Source organism: Rhineura floridana, chromosome 5 (genome assembly GCF_030035675.1).
Source record: "Rhineura floridana isolate rRhiFlo1 chromosome 5, rRhiFlo1.hap2, whole genome shotgun sequence".
Classification (NCBI taxonomy): Eukaryota; Metazoa; Chordata; class Lepidosauria; order Squamata; family Rhineuridae; genus Rhineura; species Rhineura floridana.
The window spans coordinates 142,848,148-142,865,516 of NC_084484.1; the positions used below are offsets into that span (position 1 = coordinate 142,848,148).

The 17,369-nt window shown below is 38.2% G+C and overlaps 1 protein-coding gene across 19 annotated transcripts in view; it reads right to left on the reverse strand.

Moving 5' to 3' along the window:
• ZBTB20 (zinc finger and BTB domain containing 20) overlaps positions 1–17,369 on the reverse strand; it is a 798,165-nt gene that overhangs the window by 33,121 nt on the left and 747,675 nt on the right. For all 19 annotated transcript variants that reach the window (XM_061628379.1, XM_061628375.1, XM_061628369.1 and 16 more), the window contains one exon: positions 5,017–5,204. In XM_061628379.1, coding sequence (XP_061484363.1) covers positions 5,017–5,204 — 188 coding nt within the window. The remainder of the gene's footprint in view (positions 1–5,016; positions 5,205–17,369) is intronic.

The following is a 17,369-nucleotide window of genomic DNA, read 5'->3' on the forward strand; positions in this document are numbered from 1 at the left end:
AAGTAATTTTTTTTAACATTTAAAGCCCTATGTGGCTTGAGACTCAGGTTTCTAAAGAACTGCCTTCAGATGTCTGACTGCTAATAACATCTTCTAAAGCTCTGGGTATCTCCACCATCAGAGGTTCAGCAGGTAGTGACCAGAAAAATTTCTTTCCAGTTGTATATCATCTGGAATGCTCTTCTCAGGAAGAATCACTTGGTGACGCAACAAAGCAAATCTTCTCTTCCTCGGGGCGATCAGACTCCCGCACTCTAGCTGATTGCACCAGAGGAGGGGAAAATCAGTTGTAGCATGCTATAGCTGATCTTCTCGGGGCGATCAGACTCCCGCACTCCAGCTGATTGCGCCGGAGGAGGGGAAGATCAGTTGTAGCACACTACAGCTGATCTCCTCTTCTGGCGCAATCAGACTGCCATGCTCGAGCTGATTGCACTGGAGGAGGGGAAGATCAGCTGTAGCATGCTACAGCTGATCTCCTCCTCTGGCGCGATCAGTGAGTTAGGTTCCAGACCTTCGCACTACAGCTGATCCCCTTTTCGGCACTTTTCGCTTTTCAGCGGGGGTCTGGAACCTAACCTGCTGTTATGAGTGGGGCATTTTTACAATGATGGTAGTGGCCAGATTTAGATATAATGATAAACCATTGTTTAGTCTTACAAGAATGAGTTGTAAGCCTCATGCTCAAAACTTTCCCTTCCCCTCCTTCACACAAGGGGAGGAGGGCAAAAACTTCCACTTTTGATTTTGAATAAATCAGAGATTCCCATTACATCTGCAGTCAGGAATGTGGTTTATTAATTCAAATGAACCAGGATCAAATTGTGGTTGGTTAATCCTGGCTGGTTAATTTAGTGCATATTACACTAGTTCTGTATCAACTGCATTGTTACCTGTTCACTTCTGTGCTGGCATTATCCTTTAAAACCCAACAGATACAAGACACAAAACCTTTCCAGTGGTGACCCCATATCTATGGAACTCCCTTTCAAGGGAGATTTATCTGTCTCTTTCCTGACTGTTTTTTGGTAGGCTTTAAAGTCTTTTAAAAAATTAATCTGCCTTTGATAAACAGATGGGCTGGATTACCCCGTTTTAAACAGTAACTTGTTTTTATTGGTCTGGATTAGGAATTGTTCTGTGCTGCTGTTTCGATTTAAAATGTTTAGATATTGGTTTTAAAAACAATGGTAGATATACTGATTGTAAGCCATCTTGGAAAAGCTTTTATTTTGAAAGGCAACATATAAGTCTTTAAAATATATAAATAAAGATTAAGCTTTCCATTTCTTCATAGCACTAAGACACTACATAGCAGTAGAAACAGGAACAGATCCTAGACTCAAACACCATTGTGCCTGATAAGTTACTGTGACCATTTACTGGGTGACAGTAAAAATCCGTAATGGTGTGGTTTATTCAATCCCTAGACTTTATGCTGAGCTGCTTAAATACTTCCTCACTTGTTTTGTAAACAAATATTGGGATGATACCTCAAGTCTCACTAATTAACTTTCCCATCTCTGTGAAAAGTTTAAACAGATTTGTTTGCTACAAAATAAAAAAAATAGCGTGCCTTAATTCAACGCATGCTCATTTTTTAACTTTTCTTAGAGACAACTGCAAGTCAATTTTGCTTTGGCCATAAAATGTGAACAGATTTGTGTGTGGGCACTGTTTCCTAAAAATGTTAGAATGTATGAAAGAATAAAGGGTGACTGATAGTTGAAGAGATTTCAGTTACAACAATGCTAATAACATGGCTACTTTTATTAGCCATGGCTTCATGGCTAATAACATGGCATTTTTGTACTTAAACAGTTTTTTCTTAAGTTAAAAAAGAAATGGATAACCTTACTTTTATTGCAATGACCTGATTTTTTTTATTGGCCACAAAGTCTGGTTGGCTTTGGAGGCCTTGAAAGCTGGCTTCTTCCTTTTTTCCCTTGTAAATTTTCATTTTAACACCACATCAGAAGAAGGAAACTGACATCCCCAAATCATTAGTGAAACTGAGATTCTACATATGCCCAATTCACCTAAAGAGCTCCTTTGCTGATATTCTTGTAAGCTTTAGTTGACTAAATTTTTTTTGCAATCTAGTTTCAGCTGCCTAGCAATTACAAATTCAAGATAAAATGTGGGAGGGGGGGAAGAACAGTTAAATGAAAGTGAACAAACGTGTGTTGACATCTTAACATTTACATGGCTGCAATTGGTCTGTTATAGCTAGTTTGGGGAATACTGAACTATATTCAGTTTAATTCAGATCTAGCAAACCATGGCAAATAAACATTCTGTCACAGTGCAGCTTCAGGTGGGCACCATCAGTTTTGGAAAATGCAGCCAAACTGATTTTCAACCTGAGAATGACACTGAGATTTCAGTTATGCTTATCTGACTGAATTTATTTTATCTTTTTGTGGGTTTGATCCATGTTAATGATGTGTGCATGACACAATCATGTTATCTAGCAATACAGAAGTTGTGGCTTGGATCAGTGTCTGAAGGACAGTGATGGAATGTCTTGAATATAATTTGGAACTACATTTCATGCAGAATGCTGCACTTCACCTCCTCACAAGTGCAAAAATACTTGAGCATTTTATTTGAGCATGGTAGTAGTGATACACTAGCTATTGTTATCTTTCATGGTTTTGTGTGATCAGCATCTCAGAAGCTGCTTGATGGAAGGAATCCCTACAGCAGGGTAGCCAAAGTGGTGCCCTCCAAAGTGGTGCCCTTACAATTCCTATCAGCCCCAGCCTGCATGGCTAATGGTCAGGGGAGTTGTAGTTCAATATCTGGATGGCACAAAGTTAGCTACTCTTGCCACAGAGTGACCATGTTGGGGAGGGGAGCATATAATGCAGAGACTTCTTCCGTATGATAAAGCAATACATATAGTCTTTACCACTTTAGATAGCCTGCCACATGTATCCATCATATTATCTAGCATACACAAGTTGCAGTGAAGGAAGAAATTGCAATAATTGCTCTCATTAAATCAGCATGACAATGACCTGTGTCATGTAACTGAGAACTCTGAAAAATAATTATACTTAATTGCGAACCTTCATTTTAACCCCAGTTTTCTCCTAAAAGGCTAAGTTGCATCAGGGATTTGGATATGATTCAGATGGGCATCTGGTCTCACCAAAAGAAAAAGTGTAATTTTTACTGCCCAGATGGTCATTTTGCCATGGACAAAAGGCTGGAATGATATTTGGGATTCGGATGAGTGCCTGACGAGGGACAATGTTTGTGGTTTGGATGGGGATCAAATTGGTATTTTATTTGTGCCAAACGAAAGGGGTGAATTGGGGATCAGAAGTAGGTTTGGATGGATATCTGGCCTTGCTCAAAGAAGAAGGGTGACTTTGGAGGCTAGTCTGGGACTCAGAATGATACCTTGCCTTGCCCAATGCGATGGTGGCTTTGGGGGTGTATATATATTGTCTAGTGCACAGGAAAATGATAACTGGGGGAGGATAGGTGGGTGAAGGTTTTGTATTGCCCAAAGGAGTGTGGTGAATTTTAGAGTATGAATGCAAAACCTGGTCTTGGACAAAGGTTTGGAGTGACATCAGTCATTCTGATGAGCATTCAGACTCATGCAAAACAGTTCAGTGATTTTGGATGGGTATCTGGCCTCGACCCAATAAGAGGGCTGATTTTTCAAATTCTCTACAATATTATTTTATTTTGTGAGGCTTAAAATGTGTATTATTATTATTATTAATATTAATAATAATAATAAATATAATTATTATTTTTATTATTATTATTAATTTAATTTGTATCCCGCCCTTCCTCCCAGCAGGAGCCCAGGGTTGCAAACAAAGCGCTAAAAGCACTTTAAAACATCATAAAAACAGATCTTAAAATACATTAAGACAAAACAGCGTTAAAAACATTTTAAAAAACATATCAAGCAATTCTAACACAGACACAGACTGGGATAGGTCTCAGCCTAAAAGGCTTGTTGAAAGAAGAAAGTCTTCAAAATGCGCCAAAAAGATAGCAGACATGGCGCCTGCCTAATATTCAAAGGTATGTTGCAGCTTACAATGGAATCCAGTATATATTTATTTGGAAGTAAGTTTCACTGTATCCAGTGGTGCTTCTGCCCAGGTAGATGTGCACTGGGCTGCAACTTTCTTAAATAATCTGTTTCTGAAATACACTGTTAATGTATTCAAGCTATATTGCAACAACTGCACTAACCATAAGAATATTGTTAGCTGTTTTGAACTGAATATGCTAAAGTAGAATATAACACCACTATAGGTGAATGAATTAATGAATGAATGTGTAGTACCATTATCAAATGGTTTTGTTCTTTCCTGACAAGATGATTTCATAGAGTGGGAACTCTGCAGAATGCAGTGACCCAATTCCTGACCAGGTTAGGTTACTGGATCTCTATACTCTTCTAAGACCCTCAACAGAGTCAAGAGATTGTTTCCTCCCCTGTATCCTTTTATGATCTGTAATATCAGCAAGTCTTTGAGTTTTTGACCTGTCTGTGAAGTTAGGAAAGTTCCACAACTATGGAGCAGCCAGTGAAAAGAATTATCACTGCCTGCTCCATGGTTGTGGAAATGGCTTTTAGATGACTCAAGAAAAAAAAAAGCAGGATTCAACTGTCAAGGGGAAGCGTATTATAAATTGTTGTGTTTTACAGTGTTGTATATGTTTTTACTATTCAGTACTTACCTGGGTCATCAGGATGAGGTGGGCTAGATAGCTAAGCAAATGAATGAGGCAATCTGGATGTGAATAAGAATGAATTCAAAAGAAAGTTACTTCTTACAAATTAGACTCTATCTTTATGAATAATTTATATGTTCTGAAAACTCCAATAATCTTATCTTATTCACTAAGATAGAATGAATGAAGAGGTCTTTGATGCTAGGGGTTCATGCGGGGAAACTGAGAACATGTTTCAGAAACTCAGAGGAACAATGTTTTAGTACACACACCAATATCCCACAACATCACTACTGTACTCACAATCAGGTGACCCTGTGTGTGTGTGCAGGTTTGTTGGTGAATGTGATGAATGGATGAGAGCTGGGCTCAGAGATGGAACAGTTTCAAAGTTCAGGCAGAGAAGGCCCGACTTGGAGCTGTATGCATCCGTCTGCGTAATCTCATTCTCATCAGACTCCTTCTGTTTTTCAGCCGTCTTGAGTTTCTTCCTGAAAACAGACAAAGAGACCGTTGAAAGAAGTTGTTGCATATGCAGGAAACAGCAATTTTAGAATAGTGAAAAGAAAACTCTTTTTTTGCTGTTGTTAACTTAAGGGGAGGAATCATCTTCTGAATACTTTTTATTTGGAAACTTGCCATCTTTTGTATATACACAAACACAATGATCAATGGTGTCATATTACAGCATATGGAATACAAAAAACATGCAATAGTATTTTTGAAGAATTCACAGAAGGCAAAGCCTGCTGCACTGCTTTAGGTAATTCAAATATGGTATGGCAGACACTAGTGAAAGCCAGTTACATAATAAAATAAAATCCTATATGGCATGACCATAGCTTTATTAATATTCACTAATAGGCAAAAAACCTTGTGGTTTAAGAGAATACCTATAGCCCACAGATATTTCTATCAAACTTTAAAAAGCAGGGAAATTGTGCAGCTATAATGAATGTACCAAGGAAGCAGGAGACCTGACCTCTTCTCTGAGATATTGGACTGCCCTACAAATTTGTCAAAATGTACACACAATTTGGGTTGGTATTCCACAGTCCAATCCACTTGCTATGTAGCTCGAAAGAATTTGGTAACATGTGCCTCTGAGCATATGGTGAGTGGTGGCAACACCTACCATCTCCAAAGATGGAGAATTATAGTTTTGTATGTTTGTTGGTGTTCTTCTTACTTTGCTTCTTTCCTGTATTACTAATGTTTCTACACAGAATCTAATCTAGAAAATTTTATTTCCCTCATTATTCATCTTAGAAATCTGTGTCAAATTTATTTTTATTAATTTCAAAGCCTTTTTATTGGTCAATGTCATATGATGGTGAAGACAGCCTTTTGTGTTTCAAACTGGAGGTTATGTTCTTTTTTATTTTGAGTGCATTAACAGTTGAATCTGAAACTGTACTTTAATGTAAAATCAGACTCATTACATTATGTTGCTACTTCAGCAATGACTCTAGCTGTTGGAAAAAAGAGGATGCATGTTTTCAGTCAGCTATGTTTCAACCACTTCCTTTAAGGCAAGGTGGGCATGGTCAATTAAAAACATAGAGCACACCTAGAATTTTGCTAGAATATATTTCACCTCCCACTGTTTTATCTTGTGCAATCTGAGGCACTCCTCATGTCCATTGGAAACTATTCTGCAGAACAGTCAGTGCCATTATTCCACAATTGTTTTTGGAGCTTTTTTTTAGTGTTGCACATTGTTGCTGTACTTAACACATTCACAGAAACAGAAGCAAAAGAGAATGTTTTACTACAGGAAACTTTACTAAAATTGCAAAGTAAATCAGACATATTTAAAGTGATCATCCGAACTGTATCAACTGTCTTAATAATGTTGCTTCCTCCTTCCTAAAACAAGATCAGCACAGCACATGTCTTCTTTTTATTATTTTGGCTGATTGCAGGTGTTGCCAGCACTTACTATATGCTCAGAGGCACATGTTACCAAATTCTTCCAAGCTACACAGCAAGTGGATTGGACTGTGAAAGACCAACCCAAATGGTGTTTGCATTTTGACCAATTTGTAGGGCAGTCCAATATTTCAGAAAGGAGGTCAGGTCTCCTGCTCCCCTGGTGCATTCAGTATAGCTGCCCAAGGCGTTCTTGCAACTCTGTAATGAGAAAAACCACAAGGTGGAATTCTTTCTTCCCCCTACACAACTTTTAAAGATACAGAAGACCTCTTGGTTGCCAGACCCAGCCTCAAAGAGGTCTTCTGTATCTTTAAAAGTTGTGCAGGGGGAAGGGAGAATTCCACCTTATGGTTTTGCTCATTACAGGGTTCCATGAACACTTGCACTTGGCTGACTTTCTTTTCTCCTAAAGATACAGGATCAATCTCAGGCCAAGAACCTGGCAACCCTATTAGTGAAGGGTGCTGAGAGTTGCTAGGAGATGCCCTGTTCCCCTCACAGACCTTCAATCAGAGTTCCTGACTGTTAAACCACTCTGGCCACTGGGCTCACTATGGCATACATGAGATTGTGTCATTTTATTCACACAAAAAAATTGTCAAAGATACAGTCAAGGCCACCAATGATCTTCCTGGTTGGAATTCAAGGGTAGCATCCAATGCAATGGAACTCCCCCCCTTTCCTCCCCCTGCTTTCCCCCCAAATCTATTCTGGGGGGTTGAGGGAAAACACAGAATGGATTTAAGAAGTGCACAGAGTGAGGAGAGGTGGGAAAGTTCCATTGCACAAGCATAAATCCTTTCGCTAAAGCAAAAAGTTCCTTAGTGCTACATTGGATACAAGCCAATATTTCAATCTCCACTGTCCATTTGGGCTTTCAATTTATGTAAAACTGTAGTTATTTATACAGAATGCTGGTTTTATCTAGCCTTAAAATTTTAAAGGTGCCCCTTACTATTAATTATATGTACTCTACAGTTTTTATACTCATAATCCAGTACCACTAAATATCTAGGTACACTAATAATTAATATTTAGTTCAACACAATTCTTGTGGCTTCAGCAAAGTTTTAGCTGCTCTTTCTAAAAGGAAAACTGACAAGAAAATAATTATATTCAAGCTAAAATAAAAGTGCTAGAACCTCTTTTCTCTTTAATTTTGGATAAAATTATTTCCCTGTTTAAGGATACAAGTGATTCAAAAGTCTAACAGAATTATTTGTCTTTCAAAAAATTAGCTATGCTGATGCAGAAGTTACTTGATACCAACTTCAGCCAGTAAAATAGCAGGTCTGCTTTATGTCTCACACTGAAGGTCTGCTCATGGGACAATACGAAAGCTGTCCAGGATGCTGGCAGCTTTCTGCCACTCCCATCACTTCTACTTCATATATATTGCTTCATTTCAGCTTTTGAACGCCAACGTTATGGCCATCATATTTCAGAGCATGTCTCCTCCAACTTCAGACACCTTATCCAATCTGTTCTCAAGAGTTGCTAAGAAATAATCACTTGCTTTCACTCATGAACTGGGCACACTGGAAACCAAATACACCACAAAAGATGAAATAAAGAGCCAAGAGTAACTGGAAATTCAGAAAGAAAACAATGTGGACCCAGAGGAAAAAGGCACATTAATATGATCAGGTGTAAATAGTAAATAGTTGCAGGTTTTCTCACAAAACATAAGTGGTGCCTGTCATAGTTTCTACTTCTACACAATTATGAAAAGTATAGGAGCTCTATCCTCCTTTACATCTGATATTGCAGATTACAAAGGTATTGTACTTTGTTGGAACTAAAAATCTTAGTTGATATTATCCAGTAGTACATGAAGTGGTAGTTTGAAGCCAGCCCTCTATCCAAGGTGCTAAAACAGTCAGTCTTGTGTCCTCACTGCACACAATTTGACATGCTTGTGTAAGAAAGCAGACATAGAGAGTCTTAGTAGTTTCTATGGCAATCTATGTAGTATGATGCTACACTTGAGAACCGGAATGAAGAAGGTTATTCTGGTACAGTATTATATAATTTTTTCCTTTAGTGGTATGTATTGATACAACTTTGATTATTTTATGTTTAATGCAATTGATTAAAAAAACTCTCTCAACCTAAATGGGTATATTTTTTTAAACTACAGAGCACATATCAAAGAAATAACGTTTTTACAAATAAAGATGCAATTCAAAAATGTATAGTCAATAGAAGGTCTGCCAATTAATTCAGTGGGCTGTCAGTGCACTGATAATACTTTATGAAAAAGTGGATACTTTTTTGTTCTGGAAATTCTACAGTTATATTACTGGATGTGTGCACTGCTACTATATCATTCTTTCATTTTTTTAAAAAAATTACACTAGAGTAAATACCATTGCCAGAAGAGCATTTCATTAACAATTGATACAACAGATTCAATAGAGTAGTTACTATAACTACTATCCTCTTGGCAGTAACACATCTTGGAAGGAAAAATATCATGCATATTCTATTACTCAAAACAACCTCACCAGTGAAAAGTAATTACTGCTTACTACTATTATTAACTAATTGCACAACTAGACCTCTGCAGAACAGTTTATATTACCCTTATTCCCTGCCATGTGAACAAGCCTGCATGAACCTCAGGCTCTCATACTTCTTTAGCTCCCACCTGTAAACAAACCACAGTTTCCTTTTATATACAAACTCAATTCAGCTTGTTTAAATTGTGATTTTTGTAAACTGTGGTTTCAGAACTGCCTGGATTGGCCTTTATCCTGGCTTGTTCCAATAAACCATAGTTCCCTGAGTTCAGACTGTTATCTAGCTCGATTTTGAGGTTGAATCTGCATGCATGCCAAAGGTAATCACCAGTTTTATTTTAGTTTTGGTCTGACCCTGATTCCTTTCTGATTACCATCACTAGCCCACTTTAAGAACCAATTTTTTCCACAGATGTAGTGGTGACTGTGGCTTTTTAAAAAGTGGTGATTTCCTGCTTGCAGTCAGACAAAAGGAGTCATCTGAGGCTCATGCAGACTTGTACACATTGTGAGAAACCATGGCTTCTCATTACATCTGAACCAGCCCTATTTGTTTGAAAAGGCTGAAATAAGCTGATGTCCTGGGTCTAAAGTTGGCAAAAAATCCATGTTAAGAAGATGTCAGTTGTGGCCACCTTTAATTAGTTAATAATACTTTTTGTGAAAACAATATTTAGGTTGAAAGAGGGCTGATAACAATTTAGGACATACATATTCTTTGAATCAATAAGTTAGACAGAACAACAATTTATTATCAATATACTGTTAGGAGAGTAACTTTTCTGGACTTAAAGAGTGCAATCCAAACTCCCCTTGTGGTGAGCTCTAAAATAAAATCTTCCTGAATAAATATGGGGAACACAGTCAGTGAATGCTCAGTGTTTCAATTAATTCTTGGGCCTGGGTACATTCCACAATTTTGTGTGCTTCGCCAAGAAATAAAGAACAAACTGTGTTCAGTGGTGAACATAGGTATTAATTTTATGTTTTTAAAAAATTGAAGCCAGCCTTTCTTCATAGCATAGCAAAGTATATATTAGGGGAAAACCACAAGTCAAAAGTTATCTCTGAATTGAAATTAGTAATACTTTTTAAAGTGTGTGTGTGTGTGTGTGTGTGTGTAAACAGTCTAGTAGTTATTAATGGATTTCCCAAAAATCCATGCTCACCATGAAGAAATTACTGTTTTCCAAAATGGCTCTGACAGTGAGAATAGCATTGCCTAGAATCCTTACAACAAATTGTGAACAAAGCCAGTTCAACGTGCAAGGCTGTTTTCCTCATACAATTACAACTGTTAGTAAATTAATGGTATCTGTATAGTGATGGTGCCATTTTCATAGACATCTAAAGAAAGATTACAGTACCAGCACTTTAAGGCAGCCTTGTATGTACATCAACACCTCAAGGACTGCATCTCCCCATATGAACTGAGCTGGGCCCTGCATTTGTCATCTGAGACCCTTCTTCATGTGCCCCCTCCACAGGAGGTTCCAAGGGTGGTTATACAAGAACAGGCCTTTTCAGTGGTGGCCCCCTGGTTGTGGAATGCTCTCCCCAGGGAGGCATGCCTGGTGCTTTCTCTATCTATCTTTAGGTTCCTTTTCACTCAGGCCTTTAGTATGCTGTCTTAGTCCTTTTTGTTTGGGTTTTAAAGTTTGTATATTGCATATTTTTAAAATGTGTTGTAAGTTGCCTAGAGACATTTGGGAATAAACCAATAATAAATTAAATAAGTAATAATAATAAAAATCTGGAAAAGCTACTAGCCCTATTTTTATAACTATCCTAAGAGGCTAGTAGTCTTTCAGTACATGGATGGGGAACCTATTGCCCTCTAAATGTTGTTGCTCTATAACTTCCAACATCCCTGACCATGCTGCCTGGGGCTGATGGGAGCTGAAGTCTAACAACACCTGAAATGCCAAAGCATTCCTATCTAGAGAGTCCTCACTGCCATCTATTGACTGGGCTGGTAGAAGAAGGCTGACTCCCTCCATTCTTTACCTGCCTGCCTAGTTTCCATGCTAGCTGTGGAGGCCTTGCCTTTCTCTCCAGCTAGCATGGTAATGCAATGAGCTGGTGAACAAGGGATGGAACAATCCACCCCTTCTCAGTCAGACTTGCCTTCCTCTTGATAAGAATGGAAACCAGCAAGCTGGTGAAGAAGAGACAGAGCAATCCACCCTTCTCTACCAATGCACTCGCTCTAATTCCATTAACTCTCCATGGAATTTCTTGTCACCTATGGCATCCTGGCAACTATTTAAATTAAAGGTGTGGCAAAAGCCTCCTCCACTCTTCCTGTGCCATTTTGTTTTTAAACATATGTTAACAACTTTTGGTTTTGTTTTAAAATCTTTTTTGTCAAGAGTTCTGCACTGAAAGTATCAGGAAAACTACTTGTTAAAATTCCACACCAAGTCTATCCTTACCCCTATCTCTTAAGTGGGGATGAAGATAACATTATCTGGATAAACTTCAGCAGTTCTAAAAGCAAATATTTTTATGTTTGTTTGGAAAGAACCAGAGGGCTTTAAGGAGGCCAATGGATAAGGTATATTTTGAGGATGGGAACAGTGAAGTAAAAATCAGAAATACAATGCCATATGATGGAAGGGGTTGGTTTCAAAGACCAATGTTTCTATGAAAATGAGTATTTTGTGTTTCCTGCACAGGTGCAGGCAGTAGAAGAGATTAAAAGCAGAAAAGATACTGACTTGGGTGAGAATGACAAACCAAGAAAATGAGCTCAACAACAATGTTCAGTAATAAAATGATGCAAAATGAAATTTTGCAAGGGCAGAGAAAATACCAAATGATAATAAATGCTAGACAAGAGAATATTGAAAAATAGGCCCAGCTCAAAATTTAGTTTTGAATTACAGGTTGAACTATTTTTGTCCAACAATGAACACAGAATAGTTTGATCAGAAATGTTAAGGGGTGAGAAATAAATATTAGCTTTATGCACATTAATAAAGATATCTATGGAGTGATACTGAAAGGCATGTTGACCTAGATGACTGGTTGAGGTCCGTCTAGTAGATCTTTGAGTTGTCTACATATAGCTAATACAGTCTCTCTCTCTCTGTCTCTCATACACAGATTTCTGGGTGAAGTTACATAAAATCAAACTATGTGGGAATCTGGAATAAAAATCTCCATACAAAAACTGGAGAAAAAGTTACAATCAGAAAAAAACCCACATGAATTAAAAACAAACCATTCATCTAGGAAAATAATTATATTTTCTGCCTCTTTTGCACCACAAAAATGTGCAACAATTTTGTACTGTAAAAGGTTCAGAAATGAAGAAATATGCAGGAAAGCACCTTATCACACAATAGAGAGCAAAGCCACATTGCTATTAAGCAAGAACATTGTATCTGGTTATATAAAGAAATTATGTAAGCCTGGTATGTTTGAGAGACCACAGCATGTGAAAGTTCTTGTGAAACCTTGGTGGCTGCCAGTTATACCAGGAAGCCTTCAGAGGGCAGCAGCGGACCACCTGGTTACATTATAAACAGAGAGAACTTCCGTTAGAATCTTCCTCCTGGTCATCATGCCAGAGGTTAGTCTGCTAAGCTCCCTTTTAAAAATATAAATCTTTGCCCTAAGTGTTAAAATTATACAGCCCAATGAAGCTTCTGCTCAGCCGGAAAATGAAAGCTCAAGTAAAACAAATTGGCAGAGCAAAATAATATCCTAGTTTCCCTTCTCCTTTCCTTAAAAAATCATAGTAAAGGAAAAAGAAAGAACTGGATAAACAGATGAGGTACATAAGCATGTTGCTTGACTATATCAAAAGAAAATCTAGCATCCACACAGTCAAGAGGAATATGGGCCAAACACTGATGTTTTTCATGCCAAGATTACCTATGAACTCAAATAATCACTTTAATGTGTGTGTTTTTAAACAATTGCTACTGTGTAGTGTTTTAATACTGCTTTGTGTATTGTTTAATAATATTCTCTCATGTTTTATTGTATTATAAATATTGTAAATCACTTTGAGACTTTTTTTTAGCATAAAGTGCTTTACAAGGCTAATCAATTAGTCAAATACCTTTCTGAACGCCTAGGTGGGATACAATTATAACAAATAGGCTTGTGGTATCTTATAGGCTAACAGATATATTGTGACATCAGCTTTTATAGATTAAAGCCCACTTAATCAGATCTAATGAAGTAGGTCTCTAGTTCATGAGTTTATGCCGCAGTTAAGTGCCACAAGACCTTATCCTGCCTTGCTGCAACAGACTAACAACCCCTTACAACCAACTACTATCTACTACCAACTACCTTCTCTAGAATTTGTCAGTACAGAACACATACAGAATGTAAATCTGTTTGCAATTTACATAACAAGGTGGCTCAAATTTCATTAGAGGAGTATAGTATTCCAGAACAGAAGTGCCTCTTTAAAAGCAACTCCAAAGCAATTTTTCCATGTCAGTGTGAAAGCTAGATGCTGCTTTCCAACATGGCATTTTTAAAAACAAATGTATACATTTTACTTGACAGCACTTTTAAACAAATTCATCCCCATGTGGACCTTGAAGTGGTACAGCTCCGCCATGAGACTGCCCCTCATTATGGATGCTTAAGAGAGCTGGTCAGTACATTCAGAAACCATTTCTCCTTGGACCGTACCATTTCAAAATGCAGGTGATGGATCACATATTGAATGACATTCCACACAGAAAATGACCCACATATGGAAACGTTGCAGAAAAGAGGAGTTGGAGAAAAGCTCAAATCATCTTCCTCAATGCTAGCCTTCCAGTGATACAGCTTTTCAATTAGGAAATAATTCAATCCTGGAATTCCCTCATGTGCATTTTGAAGTGGTAGAGTAGTAGATTGACCTTGAATTGGCCTCTAAACAGAATCAAAACATAGAGCAGTGCTAATTCCTTTAGTCCACATTGACCCTGTCTTACACTTTAGTCCTGTTGTTGTGATCCCTCCAGAAATATAATTGCAACATTTTCAATAAGCACTTCTCTCATGTATTTCAGAAGGTTAAAATTATGGGCCTTTCAAGCAAAGCCTTTTCTTTAGTACAATTGTCTTTGTGAGAAGTATTTTAATTCATCCACATCTGCCATTGTCCTGGGTTTCAACCTCAAATGCTGGCCCCTGGCTGTCAGGAGCCATCTTATCATGGTCACTATTTTGACCCAAGCAGCTTGATATGGTGTACTTTCCCAGACCCTGAACACTCTACATCATGCCTTGTCATGTGTCTAGGCTGGATTTGACCCCATTCTAAAGTCTGTGCTGCTGATACAATACTGAGGCTGCCTCTGAGTTTCTGGTTGTGATCTTGTATAGTGATCAGTGCCTGAATCCTAGGATACGTATTTTGATACTACTGACCACTGACATTCTAAATCAGCTTTGTAGGATGGGTATTGTGAGCACTATCTTACAGTGGTTCCAATCCTACCTACAGGGCAAAGTCAAGAGAAGAGTGTTGGGAGAGAGTTTTTTGGACCATTGGCTGTTGTGCTGTGCTATGCGGTGCCATGGGGCACTATTCTATCCCCAGTGCTGTTAAACATCTATATGAAGCCATTGGAGTGGTCATAGGGATATGGAGCAAAGTGCCATCAATATGCTGATGGCACTCAGTTCTATTTCTCCATAACTAATCAGAAGCAGCCTTTCAGGCCCTGGACTGGTGTGTGGATGCAGTGGTGGGCTAGATGAGGAAAAATAAGCTAAGTTTGAATCCTGGCAAGACAGAGGCTCTGTGGGTGAGTGGTTCTTGAAACCGGTTAACTGCCAGCTATTTATGGGGTTGCCTTCCCTCTGAAAGAGCAGGTATGCAGCCCTGGGGTGCTCTTGGAACTAGCTATGCCACTGGTGGCCCAACTGGCCTCAGTGGCTAGGAGTGCCTTTCACAGGCTTCAGCTGGTAAGACAACTGTGACTCTTCTGTTCCAAGATCTGCACTGGCTGCCAGTTTGCTACCAGACTGAGCTGAAGGTGCTATTATCGGTATATAAAGCCCTTAAAGACTTGGCACCAATTTATTTTAAGGGATCATCTTACCCCATACATGCCGACTTGATTACTTCAATCTCAGAACTACCACTTCTACAAGTGCCATACTATGTCTGTTCTGTGTTTGTAAGGAGCCATTTCTTTAGTGTGAACAAATGCAAAGTGAAATTTGGACAAGCTGGACAATACATTTAAAAGGCTGCTTTAAGATAGGCTTTTAGATTAAATGACTTGTGGGTTCCTGTCTGACACTATGGTTTTAGGGAGTGAAAACCTCAGCATTTTAGCTGCCCCATATTTATAGTGAAAAGGTATGGAGAAAACCTTAAGTGTGTGAAATGTAATTCAATATGTGATCCATCTGCCCATCTTCGAGGACGAGTACAGAATTTTTATTTTGTATATTTTTAACAAGGAATATCTGAAACTTGAATGAGCAAATTGTAATAATAAAGCTGCTACCCATTCCAGATAGTAGTGCTAGGCAGTTTCCCCCTCACGTTTAAGACAAACATCTTATTCCTGTTTATACCCAATACACCACTTTCAGTAGCTTCTTACCCATTTATAGGTACATACTTTAAATATTTGTAAAACTCTGTTCTTGAATTTGCAAATCATCATTTAACCAAACAGTATATATTTAGCACTTTGAAATATTCCTAGTTAAAACAATCTGTTGAGCTTTTCCTCAGTTGCTGTTGCTCTTCTTACAAAACCCCATAAACTGTCAATAGTTTTTAATTAAAAATGATGCCTCCTGTTTTTTTAAATTCTTCATCTATATATGTACTAGATTCTATTACAATTAATCAAGGATTACAGTAAATTGTGTTTTAGTTGGCATATGCTTCAGAGAGAAAAATGAACACATTTTGGGGCATTGTCAACACCATGCTTTTAAATGTTCTATTATCTCCCTTTTTATTGCAGAGTGGGGTTTTTTTTACTGTCACCCTATGCTCTTTTTCATGCATTGTGACAGGGTTGTACTTTGTGATTGCTCACAAGTCTGGAAAAGGCACAAAACTTAGTATTTGGAGTAGAATTCAGCATGCTGCAAGGCTCTCTCTCTTTCTCTCAAAAAAAATTCTAGTCCTTATGGCTGCAACGTGTTGATAATGTTTGGTGAAATCCCCAAAGGAAGAGGGGAGCTGAGTAAGGTTTATAAGGTCAAGAAGCCAAACTTTCTTGCTGCTCCTATGACTAAAAATGGAATAAATTATGCTAAATCAGCAAACATTGCAAATCTGCTTAATTTGAATAATTTATCTCAGCACAAAGTATTTTTTTTTCGTGCAGCATTCACATAATCTTGAAGACTTTCCTCCTTAGTGGCCAAGGGGGTATTGGGTTAGTTTTCTCTAAATATATAACCACTGGCATCTGTCTTCCTGCTTGGTTTGCTCGCCAAGCCTACCAGCCCCCACCCGCACCTATGCCCCTCGCCAATCCCCTCCCTTCACCTCTCGCCAAAGCCACTGACCTCCTCTCTTTACAGGTTGCCAAAGCCACCCATCCCCTCCCTTTACACTGCCTGCCTTCCTCTACCACTGCCCCAGCAGCCCTCAGAATTCTGTTCTCACTCTGTAGTTCATGGCGCCATCTCTTGGTGGCCAAGTGAATTACTGTGTGATGATATATAATATACAGTAGATACAATGATAAGAACAGTTAAAATATCTAACTCTGGTTTCCAATAGACATGCAATTCTATCTGATACAACACAAATTTGTATTTTAAATGTGTTCGTAAAACAAAGGCTTGATTCTGAACGTGGATTAGAATGTTTTCTGATGGGCATTCTTCATATCCAGATACCATATAGTGCAAATTCTGAAATGATATTAGAAAACTAGATATAATCTGACTTTGAACCTCAGCTGAGCAAAAATCAATGGATGAGTCAAGCCAAGCATTACTGCTCCATTTTTACATACATTCCTAATTATTTCAAAATGTAACCCCCCATAGATGAGAAGAGAGACATCTCTGACTGTGAGTTCCCTCTAAACAGGCAATACTTAACTCATAGACATCACAAAGTCAGCAAAGATGAAGACCAGACTCTTCTCCATGGCAACCTGACCAAACAAGTATAAAGATTAAGCCTGAACAAGGACCAAAGAGTTGTTCAGACTAGTAGCTTATAACTGCTGTTTGAATCAAATTCTTATTATG